The 19,224-nt window shown below is 43.6% G+C and overlaps 1 protein-coding gene across 1 annotated transcript in view; it reads left to right on the top strand.

Moving 5' to 3' along the window:
• Positions 1-10,269, top strand: part of CPD (carboxypeptidase D) — a 79,669-nt gene extending 69,400 nt beyond the window's left edge. The window contains exons 14-21 of the mRNA XM_044283784.1: positions 365-500; positions 976-1,125; positions 2,171-2,266; positions 2,356-2,420; positions 3,431-3,562; positions 4,229-4,414; positions 5,488-5,587; positions 8,616-10,269. Coding sequence (XP_044139719.1) covers positions 365-500; positions 976-1,125; positions 2,171-2,266; positions 2,356-2,420; positions 3,431-3,562; positions 4,229-4,414; positions 5,488-5,587; positions 8,616-8,842 — 1,092 coding nt within the window. The 3' untranslated portion in view covers positions 8,843-10,269. The remainder of the gene's footprint in view (positions 1-364; positions 501-975; positions 1,126-2,170; positions 2,267-2,355; positions 2,421-3,430; positions 3,563-4,228; positions 4,415-5,487; positions 5,588-8,615) is intronic.
• The last annotated feature ends 8,955 nt before the right edge of the window (positions 10,270-19,224 follow it).

Genomic DNA, 19,224 nt, shown 5'->3' with positions numbered 1-19,224 from the left:
CCAAATCTAAATGGTTAAGCTGACAAAGTGAGAATTGGAAAGGTCAGTCTAATTAATGTATTTGCTCCAAATAATCACATAAGGCTAAAAAAAAATAATATATTTGTAATTAAATATGACTTGTTAACCTTATCCCCTATGCACAAGAGAGGGGTTAAGTATCTAATTGGTGTGGGTCTGACCACCGGGGTCCACATCAATCACTGTAATGGAGATCCTGAGTTCCACAAATGAACCGCATGGTTATTGAGCATGCCTTCTACCACTCTATAGCACTGTCAGAGCTAGCACTGCATCTTTGGCAGTGCCTTATGCATCTCTGGCACACTATATATTTATTCACAATTTTGTCTTATATTTTTAGCTTATTGACCGAACAAGAATTGTAATTGTGCCTCTGGTTAACCCCGACGGACGAGAAAAAGCAACAGAGAAGGAATGCACCTCAAAGATGGGTCAGACCAATGCCAATGGCAAGGATCTGGACACAGACTTTATCAGTAAGGAGTTCTCCATTCCTCCTGACGATGCATTTTCATGTGTCGCTGTTATTTTTAGTCAGGTATTTATTTCGAATAGAGCGGCTTGATTGCTGAGTGTAAAATTCCCCGTATTCCTAAATATAAGCAGTGAAAGGCGTGACAAGGTCAGTGGGACTAGTGTGTTCTCCACCACAATTTAGTGCACATTCACAGCACTTACAGAAGACCAGAGCATATACAGTATCTGATCCATATGTATCTGTAATATAAAATATCCAGAAGACCAGAGCATATACAGTATCTGATCCATATGTATCTGTAATATAAAATATCCAGAAGACCAGAGCATATACAGTATCTGATCCATATGTATCTGTAATATAAAATAATATAAAATATCCAGGTATAAACACACAATATAGCGTTTGAACATCAGTATAGACACAATCCCATCAGCACTGTGTGTATTTCAGTCTTTCTTCTCTTTTTCTAGGTAACTCTTCTGGACCTGTTGGAGAGAGGGAGAAGGAGACTAATGTCTTAATTGACAGTTTAATCTTGAAGCAAGATTTCACGCTTTCTGTGGTTTTAGATGGGGGCTCCCTGCTGGTTACATACCCGTATGATAACCCAGTACACACAGGTAAGGTGGGGAGTGTGTCGCCATCTTGTGGAATGTCTCTTAAATGCACAGTCTCCTTGATCTTTTTTATTTAGGGCTTATGCACACGACCATGTTCGGCCCGTGAAGCACTGTCTGTGTTTCTGCCAAATCTCCTAGGCCCACCGTGGCTCCACTGAACTGATTGTATATTTGTGTTTCATGAGACAGTCTGTTTAATATCTGATCATGGATCTCTTGTTCTGAACTTGCAAAGATCCAGCAGACATACAGAGTGTGTTTCCATTGCCAATCTCGGTCGTGTGCATGAGCCCTTATGCAGATTTTTTTTATTGATTTTTTTGGATGGTTTACTTTTATTACTTCAATGGTGTATTCAGCGTTCAGGTTCAGAATTTTCCATTATAGAGGACCTTTCACCACTATTTTCATAGCTTCACACATTCCCCATGTAATAACCATTCTGGAGCATTTCTTTTTATGTCTCTATGTTGTGCCATTCCTGTATTATTTCTACTAGAAGTTATGAATGAATTGCTAGCAGTCTGCAGTAAGGGTACAGAGGGGAGGTAACCAGTTGGGGGGGGGGGGGGGGGGGGGGGGGGGGGGGGGGGGGGGGGAGGAGTGTCACTTCAGACTCGCTCTATCCAATCAGTGCTGCCCCCCCAAAACTGCTTACCTTCCCTCTGTACCCTTACTGCAGACTGCTAGCAATTCATTCATAACTTCTAGCAGGAATAATAAAGGAAAGGCACAACATAGAGCCATAAGAATAGATGCCCCAGAATTGTTATTACATAGGGAATGCATGAAGCTATTAAAACAGGCATCCGGAATGGTGACTGGTCCTCTTTAAACGATTTTTATACTTTCTGTACCAACTCTGTAGTCTTTGCTAGGAGCCTTAGTTGTTTTTATTACAGTAGATAATAAACTGTCTTAGTCACTGACAGCAAGCAGAGATCTTAAAAACCTGTGGGGTATTCAGAGAGAAAATAAAATGGAAAATTTGTATTTTATTACATTTTGCTGAAATTTTGTATATTTTAATCTTATTTTTCAACAGTGGAGAATAAAGACACCCTGAAACATCTAGCTTCTGTCTATGCAAATAACCATCCAACAATTCATCTGGGACACCCAGGATGCCCAAACAAGTCTGGTTAGTATACATAGTGCAAGTTACTCGTGCCTCACTTGCACTACCAGATTTGGGACATTTAAATTTTTGTACCATGTATTTCTCTTTAGATGAGAACATTCCTGGAGGAGTGATCAGTGGTGCTGAATGGAGAGGACATCAAGGCAGCATGAAGGTAATTCTCAACTGCGTCATTTAGATGTACCTGAATTTAAAGAGTAATTTTCCAGCTTTTAAATGAATGGCATATTGCTAGGGTATGCCATCACTTTATGATCAGTAGGGTTCTTGACTCTGGGAACCTCACTGATCCAGAGAATGAAGGGTCCTTAGCAGCAATCTCACACACACAGAGGCCATAGCTTACTCCAGATGTCCCTGCTTTCACAGTTCCTCTAATTTAAGGGTGCTCCGGGCTGATTGGTTAATAGGGAAAGCTGCTGAGGTGCATCTACAGTATTTGCTGAGGAGCAGATAATTAATTGATCTAGAAAGCATGTAAACAATAAGGTCATGGTAGGAGTACCTTCCGTACGAAGGATGCGATCAGGACACAACTGGCACCCTTCTGGTCTAGTAATGATGGCCATAATGACCTAATGACTTCAGTCTAATATTAAAGGGGTTGTGCAGTCGCTGGATATCTCATCAATATCACATTGGTGGGGGTCCAACACCCAGCCCCCTCACCGATCACTTGTTTGAAGAGGATGCAGCACTTACACAAGTGCCATGGCTGCTTCATACAGCTGATTGGTGTGCTTGGTGTCTTACCCCCGGCAATCTGATATTGATGACACTGTACAGCCCCCTTTAAAGGGCATCTGTTAGCAGATTTGCACCTATGACATTGGCTGACCTGTTACATGTGCACTTGGCAGCTGACGACATCTGTGTTGGTCCCATGTTTATATATGCCCACATTGCTAAGAAAAATGAAGTTTTAATATATGCAAATGAGCCTCTAGGAGCAACGGGGGCGTTGTGGTTACAACTTAAGGCTCTGCTCTCTCTGCAACTGCTGCGGCCCTTTCACTTTGACAGGTCCAGGTGTGATGATGCTTTGCCTTGTCCCTAGAAGCTATTTTTTCTCACCATTGCGAGATGAGATATGAGTGGGACCACTGCGTTTGGTCCTCCCTTTAGATTTTTTTTATTAACTGTTTCTCTTGTGTTTGATTTTAGGATTTCAGCGTAACTCATGGTCATTGCCCAGAGATCACAGTCTACACAAGTTGCTGTCTATTTCCTAGTTCTGGGCAGCTGAAGTCCCTGTGGACCGACAACAAAAAAGCACTTCTTGCCATGCTGGTAGAGGTATGAGTGGAGAGCGATTTATTGTTGAATTGATTTTATTTTCAGGTTAAATGTCAGTCATGTCCTGATATTTAACCCTACCTTTATCAGACAGAGCATTTTATATGGTTTTCTGTTGGTTTGTAGGGCTTTTTTCTCTTTTTTTCTATTTGATGAGTTAGGTGAATAGTGTCTCAAATGGTATCTGGGAGCTGGTTCCATGCTCAAGAATGGCAGTCTAAAGTGCAAAAAATAGAAATACATGGGACTTTTTGGTAGTTCAGAAAAAGCTGCATGTAGTATGCAAACAAAACTTTGCACATCTAAGGGTTAAAGAAATGTAACGAGATCCAGCAGTAACGTAAATGGAAATTGAACGTGTAATAGAATGCGAACTTAAAGCTTTCCATCAATAAGTGATAGGAACTGAATCCAGCTCGGTCTGCTCACCTTCTCTCTGACCATAGATATCATGGCAGCGTTCTTAGCAGGCAAGTGTTGTATACCACCAGTTGTCCTCTTCTCTGTGCTGAGCTTTGTTTTACTTTCTAACATAGCGATAATTTTGTCTTCTTGTCTATCAACGTCTTACAGGGTGTAGTAGCCTGCTGCCATTTACAATGCTCCGGCCGTGACTGCATACTGCTAATCAGGTGAACTTATTCATGATGTATTTTGTCCTCCCAGGTACATAAAGGCGTACATGGCATTGTAAAGGATGAGAAAGGAAAACCTGTGCCTAAAGCAACAATTATTTTCAATGAAGGCGTGAAGGTGTACACTAAGGAGGGAGGATACTTCCATGTCCTGCTGGCACCAGGTTTCCATAACATTAACGCCATTGCCGACGGATTCCAGCAGCAGCACACACAGGTATTGCTTTCTCTAATGGTATTAAATGCTTAATCCATGGGCTTAAAGGGGTATTCCGGTAGGTAAGTTATCCCCTATCCACAGGATAGGGGATAACGATCAGATCGGTGGGGGTCCTACCGCTCCGCCCCCCCCAGTGATCCCTTACCCCCTGCAGGACCTCTGCTGCTCCTCTAAAATGACCGGAGCGGCCGGTCGCACATGCGTGTGGCCGCTCCATCCATTTCTAGAAGCGTTTCGGTGATGGCCGCGTAGAGCCAAGTTTATTGCGGGACAAGCTGTGCTTTCTAATGGCACCATTTAATATTGCATACAATGCAGTGGAAAGCTTGAAGAAGAAAAAAATCCAAATGGGGTGGAATAAAAAAACGCAACTCCGCCACAGTTTCTATGGGTTTTGCCTTTGTGGGCCCATGCAGTAAAATCGATCTGTTTCCTTCATTCCCTGGGTCAGGATGATTGCAGCGATACCACATTTCTATACTTTTTCTTGTGTTTTAATAATGGGGAAAAAAAAACAACTTACCGGTACTAAATTAATTTTTTTCATTTCCATATTCTGACCCCCCTAACTTTTTTTTTTAAAGTTATATCTACAGGCTCATTTTTTAAGAGACGATATGTAGTTTTGTTATGTTGGTACCATTTTGGAGTGTGTATGACTGCGGGTTTTGGTGTGCATTTTATGTGGATTTTCCGCAGATCTCACCCCAAAGTTGAAATTAGTGAAAAGTGCGCAAACGGTTGACATGTCAGTCTACATGAGATTTGTCTAATCTCCTTCTCTTTGCTGGGACTGTGCTACATAGGGTATTCGTGCACGAGAAGGAAAAAACAAGTGTAATCCGCAACGCGTTCAGATATGCACGTTTACCCTAGTAGTTGGTTTGTCCAGCACTGACATCATTCCAGCTTATACTGTTCTGCAGTGAGCGGCTTTGCCCACTGTAGATTTATGTTTAAGTGAATTTTATTTTCTTTAATTATTTGTATTTAATGGTCTTTATTTCCGACATACACAGACCTTAGTCGCACGGTGTAGTTTGTTTTTCATGCTGTGTTCTCGCTTTTAGGTTCATGTTCGGCACGATGCAGCCAGCCTTGTAGAAATAATCTTTGTCATGGATAATCGTATATTTGGACTTCCCAGAGAGTTGGTTGTGACTATTGCAGGTATGGCATTACTGTTTTTTTCTAGTTAAATTGACATCCATCCTGATTATTGTGCTTGCATGTCAAAGGGGTTGTGCAGGCAGTATATATGGAAGACCTATCCTCAGGATAGGTAATCAATATCTGATCTGCGGAGGTCCGGCACCCCTGTCGATCAGCTGTTTGAAAGGGAGGCAGTACTCCATGCGAGGGCTACTTCCTATTCTTTACACTGCCTGTTTTCTTGGAAGCCTCGGCAGTGCAGTTTAATGACGAGTACTCGCTCCATTCACTTAAATGGAGAGAATACTTGTAATTACACTAGGCCACTGCTGCAAGGCAGACGACGCATAGTGTAATAAAGAGGAAGCGGTGCTCGCATGGAGCACTGCCTTTTCTTCAAACAGCTGATTGGCGGGGGTGCCACGTCTATCAGATATTGATGACCTGCACAACCCCGCTAAGTCCCTCTCACATCCCTTAATATTAATTAATTCCCCACTTGGATGCAGCAGCTGCTTCACCAGGTGGAACCAGAGTTGGGACCTCGTTCTGGAGGTAGCTGTTGGTCCCAGAGGAGGATACTGTATGTCATTAATGTCTAAGCTGAGAATGCACAAAACTTTACGAAAAAAAATACATAAATTTCACATCCACATGCCTTGTATGCTTCTATTGCTGCTAATCATAATTTATAAACGTGAACGCAAGGCTCTTTGTATACGTTTTGATCAAAATGCATAGGCTCGCTCATGTCAGTTGCCTCTATTCAGTGGGTTCCTGAACTAATTTGGCCCAATATGGCAGCTGCCAACCCCACAACACAGCAACACACCATACGGACAGATCACAAGCGCTGACCTTTCCTTGTGGTCTCAGAAACCAGACCAAGTAACTATTAAAGGGGTTCTCACACCTCAGACATTGGGGGCATATTGCTAGGATATGCCTCTAATGTCTTATTGGGGTGGTCCTACCTCTGGGACCTACAGCTATCTTTAGAATGGAGCCTGCAAAGTGAAGGAGCAGTCCCATTGAAATGAATAAAAAGCGCACCGCAGCATTGGCCACCGCTCCATTCACTTCTATGGGGCTGACGGAAATAGTCTATATCCTAGCGATATGCCCCCAGTGTCTGAGGTGAGACGACCTCTTTAATACCTACCTTCCTTCATGCCGACAGCAATTTTTGTATTTCAGTCTGCAAACCGCAGATCTGCAAAATACAGGCACCTTTTGTGTGCAGTCCGCATTTTTCTCACTCTCATCACTAGAAATCCACAATACTGACAAGAATAGCAAATGTTCTATAATTTTCTGAACAGACCTACAGATGCGGACAGCACATGGATGACATCTGTGTGCTGTCCGTTGTTTTTGCAAACCCATAGAAATGAATGGGTCCATGTGCTATCCCAAAAAAAAGTGGATCAGACACGAATGCAAAATGTGGTCATGTGCATAAGCGCTAAGGCCCCTTTTTACACGGTCAGTGGTTTTGAATCCGTTATTGTGAGCAAGGTGTGGCTCAAACACAGAACAGGTACAAATTGTTCCAATTATACCTTTTATCTGTGTGTGTTCTCCTCCTCTAGTTTTGGCTCACAATGACTGATGGAAATCACTGATCAAACACTGACCGTGTGAAAACTGCATGGCAGCTTTTGCTGCCCTAGTGCTGTGCCAGTGGTTTGCTGTGGCACAGTGCCATGGGGACTTAGCCTGACAGCATGGGACCTGCTGAGTCTTGCCACCTGCAGCTGCTGTGTTACAGCGGTCACCATGTGGTTCCACACCAAATTACTGTAATGGCCGACTCAAAAGCATTGACATGGTGGTGGGCCGGTGTATTTTGATCTCTGCGTATGCACAGAGCTTCATGTTAATATTTATTTATAAATTATTTTGTCAGCCATCAATCAGTGCATAGCAATGTGGATGTGCGGCCATGTCATTTTTGTTTATAGTTTGGCAAAAGATGAGTATCCTGTACTTCTTTAATGTCGGTGGAACCGGCCACTTTCAGCAGGACCAACTGATCATCTAGTGCAGGCATCCTCAAACTGCGGCCCTCCAGCTGTTGCAAAACTACAACTCCCAGCATGTCCAAACAGCCTACAGGTATCAGCCTACAGCAGGGCATTGTGGGAGTTGTAGTTTTACAACAGCTGGAGGGCCGCAGTTTGAGGATGCCTGATCTAGTGTGTAGGGAGGAGGAAATATTTACTTTTTTCCCTTCTTCCTTGTTCCATGAACTGAACCTAACTTAAGAACATATTTTTATTATGTGATCTGCAAGGGCCCAAGAACAAATGTTTTTTTTCATAAAGGGTCACTTAGTTTTCATAAAACTTGTAATGTCAGAGACATATCAACAGTATTGATCAGTGGGAGTCTCTAGAACGAGGAGAGAGAAGTGCTCCCATATTGTGCTCTTGCTTCCTATCCTGCAGCAAGACGAGCGACAAACTCAATGGGCTCCTCTCGCTTCAGTCTCCTGCAGGGAGGAGAGACAGCACCTCGTGATATGCGAGTGCATCTCTCTCGTCATTCTAATGGTCAGTAGGGGTCTCAGCACTCAGACCTCCACCGATCAAAACTTGTTAAGTCTCTAATGTGTCAAGTTATCTTTATTTGGGGAGAGAGCACCTTAATCCGTGTGAGGAGACTTATAGGCCATACATGCTCCTCTGGATTTCTGGGAGGGAAGGGAGGCAAATGAGCTGTTAACAAGCTCTGCCTCTAACGCCACCAGATGTAAGACAGCTATCCTATAAGTCCATGTTTGACCCTTTTAAATTGGCTTAGAGATATGACTCTAATAAACTAACCTAGCATCTCATCTGCAGACCTCAGCTGTTTTGGGGTGATTGCCCCTCATCAGAGCAGAGAGTACTGGCTTAACTGGGTGAGAGGCCTAACGGTTATCTAAAAACTCTGTGACCCTCTAAAGAGTTTTCGAAGAGGGCGACTTTTGCGCCACCAAATTCTACAACTGTTGCTCAATATTCTTCACTTTCATGGTTAACTACTCCTGGTTTATTTTCAGGAGCCACAATGACGGCTCTGCTGTTGACCGCCTGCATCATCTGGTGTGTGTGCTCAATCAAGTCCAATAGACACAAAGATGGATTCCACCGGTTGAGGCAGAACAATGATGACTATGAGGATGAGATCCGCCTGATGTCTGCCGGATCTAAGAAATCCCTCCTCAGTAATGAATTCCAGGATGAAACGGACACAGAGGAAGAGACTCTATATACCAGCAAGCATTAAAAAGACACTGTCCGGCCTGGATGAGTTTCTCCGAGCAGGATACTCGCCACTCTTGGGAACAGTTCCTAGTTTGGCTGCGGCAACGTCCTGCAATTTGTAACCGCACATTTGCCATTGACCTTTTCTTGAACTACTTTTGTTTTTGTGTTAAGTGCTCTTTCATTTTTACAATATTGTTGTGTTTGTGAATGGATCCCATTTGTCTGCTAGCAAAAGAACGTAACAATTAAGGATCGCTTCTAAAGCCTTACCAGCTGAACATTCTCATCACACTGGCCCTCACCGGGGGTTAGGATTTTTCTGCAATACTTGGCGAGGTGCCCGCACTGGGCCTCTGTCCTTCTTTCTATTCTATAATGTCAGAAGAACAATGGGACTTTTGGGTGAACGTGTTATCAGTTTGTGTTTGGTAAGCTATTGGGATTTTGTATTGACCAGATTTTATGTCTGCCATTGAGGAAAGTATGAATGTATTACAGTTTTATATTAGTCGCAGATGGTTTAGGTTCTCAAGGTTTTTCGTAATGGGGTTCCGGAACAAAGAGTGTTTGTAATTTAATATTCTTTTCTAGACACTACAATAATGGAGGTTCCAGGTACAGCGGACTGCCCTCTTGTCAATGAGCTGCTGACTGGTCAGCAAGTGTTCATTTTCTTATCTTTGGCCATTTCTGCTATCTTGGCAATAAGCACATTTTCCTAATGTCTATTATCATGCTTGCTCTTCAGTCCATCGCACTACATAGCAGTAACGTTTCGGCAAACCCTTCTCGTTTGCATTCTCTAAAAAAAAAAAAAACACTCTACGTGATGCACTAATATTCCTCTTATTGGAATTGGAAAATCTTCTCTTAATGTAGAAGAGGAAAGTGTGGTCTGACGAAAGGAGAAATCCGGTCAAAATGATCTTCTCATAGGTGACACATCTTAGATTTTTCCTTGAATACAGGGCTCAGCAACCTCTGACACTCCAGCTATTGGGCAATTACAACTTCCAATGTGCACGCTTGGGAGTGGTAGTTTCACAACAGCCAGAGGTTGCTGACCCCTGATTTATTACCACTACTGATTTTCAGAAGGTAAAGGCTCTCTAGAACTTTCTAAGCCTCGTGCAGAGATTTGTAATTGAAAATCTGACAACTTTCTAAGCAAAGGGCCTGAAATGGAAAAATCTGCTGTCTGAACCTGTAATGTTGTCAGGATTTCAGTATCCTATGTGGTGCCAAAATGGTTTGAGCTCTCCGTAGATCAGACTTCACCGATGGGATTTTTCTCGTATACATAATCGTTTTGACCTGATTTCTGCTTTAAGGGCTCATGCACCCGAACATATATTCTGTGTCCGTTCCGTTTATTTTTATTTTTGTTTGTTTTTGCAGACAGTATACTGAACCATTCATTTCAATGGGTCCGCAAAAAAAACTGAAGTTACTCCGTGTGCATTCCTTTTCAGTTTGTCCGTATTTCTGTTCCGCAAAAAGATAGAACATGTCCTATTATTGTCTGCATTACGGACAGGGATAGTACTGTTCTATCCGGGGCCAGCTGTTCCGTTCTGCAAAATATGGAATGCACTCAGACGTCGTCCGTATTTTATGCGCATCAGTTTTTTTGCGGACTGCAAAATACATACGGTCGTGTGCATGAGCCCTAAGAATGAGAGTGACGATTCTTGCAGTTCTTGTACAATCTAGTCGCCTGCATTAGGTCAGTTCCAGTTTTCTGCTTTCCTTGTCTTTTGTGTTAACGACCAGGACTACACTTTAAGGGCTTGTTCACACGAATGTGCCCTGTTTTGCGGTCCACAAATTGCGGGTCCGCAAAACACAGATGCCGCCCGTGTGCCTTCTGCAATTTTCAGAACGGAATGGGCGGCCCATTATAGAAATGCCTATACTTGTCCACAAAATGGACAAGAATAGGACATGATCTATAATTTTTGCAAGGCCACGGAACGGAGCAACAGATGCGGACAGCACACTGAGTGCTGTCTGCATCTTTTGCGGCCCAATTGAAGTGAATGGGTTTGCACCCAAGCCGCAAAAAATGCGGCTCGGATGCGGAACCAAACCACGGTTGTGTGAACAAGCCCTTATTCTGTGCACTTACAGATATAGTGGCTGCCAAATCCACTGCCTTATGTTTTTTTTGTTTTTTTTTTGCTGTTCTAAATTCAGCCTTACAGAAGTTTTGTCAGCCATGCAGTAATTTACTCTGTACTTTCTGAAAACTTTCATTTGGACTGCACATGGGTGCATTTATGGCATTAATTTATTATTATCCACAATCAATTTGATTTTGTGAATTTGTTGCTACAATTAAAGGGGCAGGCCCTTCAAGTACTTTGGTGGCATATTGCTAGGATATGCCACCAATGTCCCACCTCTGGGACCCGGACCTATCTCTAGAACAGGGCCCCCAAAGCGAAGAAGCGCACACCATGCATACATGGCTTGTTCTTCATTCACTTTGGGATTCCAAAAAGAGCTGAGAGAGCACTCTGCTATATCTGGAACTTAAGTAGAAGTGTATGGAGAGCACACTGCGCAAGCGCGGCCACATTTCAATTCTCCTCTATGGGAGTTCCGGCTCAGCTATTTTTGCCACTCCCAATGGAGGGTTAGCTGTGCTTCAGCAGTGTCCCTCCTTGACTTTGGGGGCTCTGTTTTATATTTAGGTGCTCTAGCAATATGCCACCAATTTGTGAGATTGGCTAACCCTTTTAAAGAGGACCTGTCACTTTTCCTGACACGTCTGTTTTAGTAACTACTTACATTCACCATGTTCTAACCATTCTGGAGCATCTATTTTTTTTGATTTGCCATTCCTCTGTTATTCCTGCTAGAATTTATAAATGAATTTGCAACAGTCAGCAATAAAGATCCATTAGTGTGTTCCCAGTTGGGGGTGTCCCTGCACAGTCTGACACTAGCCAATCAGCGCTAGCAGTGTCGGACTGTGCAGCCCCCAAATGGTAACACCCAGCTGGACCTTTGTTACAGACTGCTGACAATTCATTCATAACGTCAAGTAGGAATAATAGAGGAATGGCACAGCAAAGTCATAAAAATAGATGCTTCTAAATTGTTACACAGGGAATGCGACAAGTTACTAAAAACAGACATGTCAAAAAAGGTGACTGGTCCCCTTTGAAGGGAAAGTCCAGTTGAAAAAAATTTTTGTATACATGTGGAAAGACCAAACTACAGTATGTGAAGTTTTTGTGATCTCAGATCACCACTGATGTTTAGAACCAAAGGACTCTAAAGTATACGAACAGTTTTGAAACTGCTCAAGAGATTTCTGCTACTGGACCCAATAGTCTGAGCAAATAGTCACTGAGATGTGTCCACCTGGGACATTGATGACATATCACTAGGATATGCCATCAGTGTCAGATAGGTGCAGGTCCCACCTCTGGGACCAGCTTCCATCTCCAGAATGAGGCCCCCAAAGCGAAGGAGAGCGCACCGCACATTCACTGCTACGACGGTAACTGCTTTTTTCAGAAGTTCCTTAGCCGTGAATGGACAGCATACCACACATGCAAGGCCACATCTCCATTCACCGCAATGCAACTGTCGGAAATAGCGGAGCAAGGCTATTTTCGGAACTCTCAGGCCTCTTTCAGACGCGCGTTGCGGGAAAATGTGCGGGTGCATTGCGGGAACACCTGTGATTTTTCTATGCGAGTGCAAAACATTGTAATGCGTTTTGCACTTGCGTGAGAAAAATCGTGCATGTTTGGTACCCAAACCCGAACGTCTTCACAGATGTTCGGGCTTGGGATCGGTGTTCTGTAGATTGTATTATTTCCCCTTATAACATGGTTAAAAGGGAAAATAATAGCATTCTGAATACAGAATGCATAGTAAAATAGCGCTGGAGGGGTTAAAAAAAATAAAAAAAATAATTTAACTCACCTTAGTCCACTTGCTCGCGTAGCCGGCATCTCCTTCTGTCTTCATCTTAGCTTTGTGTAGCAACAGGACCTGTGGTGACGTGATCCATCACCATGGTAAAAGATCATGTGATGACTGTGACGTCACCAAAGGTCCTTGTTGCCTACACAGAGCTAAGATCAAGACAGAAGGAGATGCCGGGCTGCGCGAGCAAGTGGACTAAGGTGAGTTAAATTTTTTATTTTTTAACCCCTCCAGCGCTATTTTACTATGCATGCTGTATTCAGAATGCTATTATTTTCCCTTTTAACCATGTTATAAGGGAAAAAAATAATGATCGGGTCTCTATCCCGATCGTCTCCTAGCAACCGTGCGTAAAAATCTTGCTTGCGGATGCTTGCGATTTTCACGCAACCCCATTCACTTCTATGGGGCCTGCGTTGCGTGAAAAACGCACAAAGAGGAGCATGCTGCGATTTTCACGCAACGCACAAGTGATGCGTGAAAATCACCGCTCATGTGAACAGCCCCATAGAAATGAATGGGTCAGGATTCAGTGCGGGTGCAATGCATTCACTTCACGCATTGCACCCGCGCGGAATACTCGCCCGTGTGAAAGGGGCCTCATAGTGAGTGTGGCCATGCATGGTCGACTGCTCTCCATTCACTTTGCGGGGCCCGTTCTGGAGATAGTTGCAGGTCCCAGAGGTAGGACCCACACCTATGTGACATTCATGACCTATCCTAGTGATATGCCATTGATGTTTGAGATGGGAATACCCCATTTAAGGGATCCTATCGCAATACAAAGTCCGACACCTATACTGTAACATCCCCTTAGGGCTGATTCACATGACCATGAGTAGTCCAGGAACCATGGTCCGTGTGTCGGCCACATCTCCCAGACTGACTGCATGATTAATTAATTTATGATAGTCAGGTCCTAAGTGATTGTGGCGCTATTGTACTATGCCATCATCATCATCATCATCATGTGAGTACAGTACACTAGACTCACAATTGGATAGGAACTGAATGTGTCATTATAAGTACAGATCAGGGGAGCCGCGGTCAGTCTGGAACAGGCACCCGACACACAGACCGTGTTTCCTGGACCGAGCACTTTCTTGTTAATCAGCCCTAACAGAATAACGTGAAATTATTATTATTTTTTATTTTTTTCAAAGCTCGCCATCTCAAGCCAAGCGGAAAGGTATGGAAGGGCACATCGATGCTCTTTGACTGTTGTCAGAGCTCTGTCAACTGGGTTTTAAGCCCTTTTTAATTCTAGAAATTAGTGGTCTGAGGTCAGACTTCACCAATGTGATCTTTTCGCGCACCTACAACATGGACTGTATTTCTCCTTTAATAAGAATATATGAGAGAATCTAGGCTTTATGGTTCGCTGATTTTCTTAGTTGTTTTAGTGCCGTTTTTGGCAGATTTGTATTAATTTTTTCAACTTCCCATCCATTTCAATGGGAGAATCCACGCAGATTCCGCTCAAGATAGAGCATGCTGCTCCTTTTTTTCCATGCTGTCATTTTCCAATGTGGAAAAAAGAAAGCAAGTTCTGCCTCCCGTTGAAATTAATGGGAGGATTTTTAGAGGTGTTTTTGACGCGGATTCCACGTGGAAAATGCATAAAACAAACACTAAAAAATGTCATGTGAACAGACCGTTACAGTGTCCCTGAAAACTTCTGGCATGTTATAATGACGTGAGGCGTTTTGATCGGTGTGTGTGTGACCCCCACGACTGCTAAAATGAAGGGGCACAAGCGCTCAGTTGAACACTTTTGGCTGTGATCGTAGCCTTGAACATTGCACTGTATGGACTCGTACACTCTCTATGCAGCCCTGCCTTTGCGAGGATCAGTCAAAAGGGCTCACAGATCCAGTGAGGGTTTCTGCCCCTTCATTTTTAGGGAGCGGTGAATACCGGTCAATGGTGAATGTCGCTTTCTCTGGCCTCTGCGTCATATATGCCACAGCCACCACTAGAGATGAGCGAATTTCATATTTTGAAGTTCGGGTTGTGGTATAATCTGAATTGCGTTATGGATTCAATTACCACGGACTATAATGCTATTCCATGACTGAAGAGGACTCAAGCATAACGAAAACCAGACAGATCCATCATGCTGGCCATGGACTTCTATTATGACGGAATGCCTCTACAGGCATTCCGTCATGGAATAGCATTATGGTTCGTAGTAAAGGAATCCATAACGCAATTTCAGATTATACCACGATATATGAAATTCGCTCATCCCTAGCCACCACATTCATTTTGCATATTTTAACAGTACATACTAAGGCCTTGCAGTATTATGTGCTCATCTCAATAAGGCATTCTGGACATTTTATTTGCATTTCCTCCCATGCCGTTTAGATATGTATTAACTCCTGAAGTGCCTTGTTGCAGCAGCTGCAGCGTTTGCGAGAAACTATATTGTGTGCGACAATGCTGCAACCCTTTACTATGGGAAAAGGGATTCCCTTGACGTCATTGATGGAGGTCTTTCATTTGCTTTAAGGGTACTTTCACACTAGCGTTATTCTTTTCCGGCATTGAGTTCTGTCCTAGGGGCTCAATACCGGAAAAGAACTGATCAGTTTTATCCTAATGCATTGTGAATGGAGAGCAATCCGTTCAGGATGCATCAGGATCTCTTCAGTTCAGTCACTGAACGGCGTTTTGGACGGAGGAAATACCGCAGCATGCTGCGGTTTTATCGCTGTTTAAAATTCCGTAACACTTGGCATTTTTTCCCATTAAAATGCGCATCCGGCCCCGAGTGTTCTGGTAAAACTGATCCGGCATTGCGGTGTGCGTGTATGCGCAGACCGCAAAAAATGTGAAAAAAAAGAAAGTAAATGCCGGATCCGTTTTTCCAGATAACACCTGAGAGACTGATCTGGCATTTCAATACATTTGTCATATGGATCAGGATTCTGATCAGTCTGACAAATGCCATGAGTTTGCATACGTTTTGACGGATCCGGTAGGCAGTTGCGGCAACGGAACTGCCTGCCGGAATCCTCTGCCGATCCCTAAGAACCATCCATCGTGTTGTACTCGGATAGGATACTGTACAATATAACGTTACGTATTGCACTTGTGCCTGTTAATGGCCTGTTGGAAATGTTCACTTGATTTTTTATTTTTATTTTTCTTAATCTTTTCATACTTTTGTGGAAATAAATGCAGGATGCACATTTGTCTGCAGGGGTCATGCCGCTAATTCACCTTTGCATTTAATTTACTGCCTTTAAAACAAAGTTATAACGGAGACGTCTAATGTGACCGCTTTGCAGAAGTCATGTTTATTTATTGCAAATGATGTAACTAAATATTTCAGAAGAAACCCAAAAAAAAATCTATGTTGGTCTTATTCTTTTGCTGCATTTCATTCTGACAACATGCCACAAACTGCACATACAGTCAGATCCATAAATATTGGGACATCAACACAATTCTAACCTTTTTGGCTCTATACACCACCACAATGGATTTGAAATGAAACGAACAAGATGTGCTTTACCTGCAGACTGTCAGCTTTAATTTGAGGGTATTTACATCCAAATCAGGTGAACGGTGTAGGAATTACAACAGATTGCATATGTGCCTCCCACTTGTTAAGGGACCAAAAGTAATGGGACAGAATAATCATAAATAAAACTTTCACTTTTTAATACTTGGTTGCAAATCCTTCGCAGTCAATTACAGCCTGAAGTCTGGAACGCATAGACATCACCAGACGCTGGGTTTCATCCCTGGTGATGCTCTGCCAGGCCTCTACTGCAAATGTCTTCAGTTCCTGCTTGTTCTAGGGGCATTTTACCCTCAGTTTTGTCGTCATCAAGTGAAATGCATGCTCAATCGGATTCAGGTCAGGTGATTGACTTGGCCATTGCATAACATTCCATAACATGCTTTTGCAGTATGCTTTGGGTCATTGTCCATCTGCACTGTGAAGTGCCGTCCAAGGAGTTCTGAAGCATTTGGCTGAATATGAGCAGATAATATTGCCCGAAACACTTTAGAATTCATCCTGCTGTTTTTGTCAGCAGTCACATCATCAATAAATACAAGAGAACCAGTTCCATTGGCAGCCATACATCCCCACGCCATGACACTACCACCACCATGCTTCACTGATGAGGTGGTATGCTTAGGATCATGAGCAGTTCCTTTCCTTCTCCATACTCTTCTATTCCTATCACTCTGGTACATGTTGATCTTGGTCTCATCTGTCCATAGGATGTTGTTCCAGCCTGTGAAGGCTTTTTTAGATGTCATTTGGCAAACTCTAATCTGGCCTTCGAGTTTTTGAGGCTCACCAATGGTTTACATCTTGTGGTGAACCCTCTGTATTGACTCTGGTGAAGTCTTCTCTTGGTTGTTGACTTTGACACACATACACCTACCTCCTGAAGGGTGTTCTTGATCTGGCCAACTGTTGTGAAGGATGTTTTCTTCACCAGGGAAGGAATTCTTCGGTCATCCACCACAGTTGTTTTCAGTGGTCTTCCGGGTCTTTTGGTGTTGCTGAGCTCACTGGTGCGTTCCTTCTTTTTAAGAATGTTCCAAACAGTTGTTTTGGCCACGCCTAATGTTTTTGCTATCTCTCTGATGGGTTTGTTGTGTTTTTTCAGCCTAATGATGGCTTGCATCACGGATAGTGACAGCTCTTTGGATCTCATCTTGAGAGTTGACAGCAACAGATTCTAAATGCAAATAGCACACTTGAAATGAACTCTGGACCTTTTATCTGCTCATTGTAATTGGGATAATGAGGGGATAACACACACCTGGCCATGGAACAGCTGAGAAGCCAATTGTCCCATTACTTTTGGTCCCCTAACAAGTGGGAGACACATATGCAAACTGTTGTAATTCCTACACCTTTCACCTGATTTGGATGTGAATACCCTCAAATTAAAGCTGACAGTCTGCAGTTAAAGCACATCTTGTTTGTTTCATTGCAAATCCATTGTGGTGGTGTATAGAGCCAAAAATCTTAGAATTGTGTTGATTTCCCAATATTAATGGACCTGACTGTACTTAGGGCTCATGCACACGGCCCTTCCATTCATTAGGGATGGCAATTTGCTGCCTTTCTGTGATGGCCAGCACCATCTACCACCTTCCGTTCTTGTCATTCTCCAGTTGTCTCTGATTTAAGATTTGGAGCTGAGATGCAGGCAACGACCACAGCCCTACCTTCGGCATTCTGTCTGGACTGCCCTAGTAATGACCCCTATAGAGGCCCCAGGAGTATGCTCCCAGTGTGGGCTAAGACTCCTGTGTCCCTGCGCCATTTGTACACCGCCTCATCTAGTGGCCTATGAAAAAGAACTGTTGAGCAGAGAGCCATGGGCTCCCATGCCCTGCTGTGGTATTCAGTTGTACAATTAAATTTAGGAGAGGACCTGGGGTCCTAGTCTTAATTATAGGGGTTTTCCCATCTTGAAAACTGGGGGTATATCGCTATGATATGCCCCCCATGTCTGATAGGTCTGGGACCCGAACCTATCCTTAGAACAGAACCCACAAAGTGACAGAGGACTCAGGTAGGTTACCCTCCATTTCTATGGGAGTGACAAAAATAGCCGAGCAACCCCTTGGGCATTAGCCCACTGTGGCCATTCCACCCCTGGGTAAGGGAGTTCCAAAAATAGTTGAGCGCTTGCTTGGCTATTTCCAGCAGTCCCATAGCTGTAAAAGGAGAGCACACTGCATGCGCAGCTTGCTGTCCTTCACTTCAGGGACCCGTTCTGGAGATGGGAGCAGGTCACAGAGCTGAGACACACATCTATGGTATATCGTAGCAATGTGCCATCAATTTCTGAGATGGGAATAACCCTTTAGTGGTTGACCTGATTATATATATATATAATATATATATTTTGATGTCCTATACAGAAATGATGGTCTTACCTTTATAGAGCAGCCCCCACTGATGCCATGGCACATTTTTTTATCCCCCCCCCCCCCCCCCAACTCTTGGCCCTGTTAATTTCGGCATCTTATATTATAATGAGCTGACTTGGTTATACTAGGCGGAGACTCGCAGTTTTGCTGGGGGCGGTTCTCTTCTCCCTTGCTCTGAGCACATCCAATCAGAGCGCACCGCTCTTAGCCAGGGAGAATGAGCTCCTCCCTGGCTAAGAGCGGCGCGCTCTGATTGGATGTGCTTCTCCCTGGCTAAAAGCAGTGCACTCTGATTGGATGCGCTCACACCTAGGGAGAAGAGAACCGCCCCCGGCAAAACTGAGAGTTGGCTCATTAAAAGATAAGGCACCAAAATCAACGGAGCCTGGAGCGGATGAACGGGGGGGGAGGGGGCTCTTTGGGGGGGAAAAAGAGAGTGCCATGGCATCAGTGGGGCCCGCCCTATAAGATAAGACCATAATTAGACTAGGGCTAAACTGATGAAAGGTCCTCTTTAAAGAAGTTTTCCGGGCTACACAT

The sequence above is a fragment of the Bufo gargarizans genome, chromosome 3 (genome assembly GCF_014858855.1).
Source record: "Bufo gargarizans isolate SCDJY-AF-19 chromosome 3, ASM1485885v1, whole genome shotgun sequence".
Lineage (NCBI taxonomy): Eukaryota > Metazoa > Chordata > Amphibia > Anura > Bufonidae > Bufo > Bufo gargarizans.
This window is presented reverse-complemented; position numbering and strand designations above follow the sequence as displayed.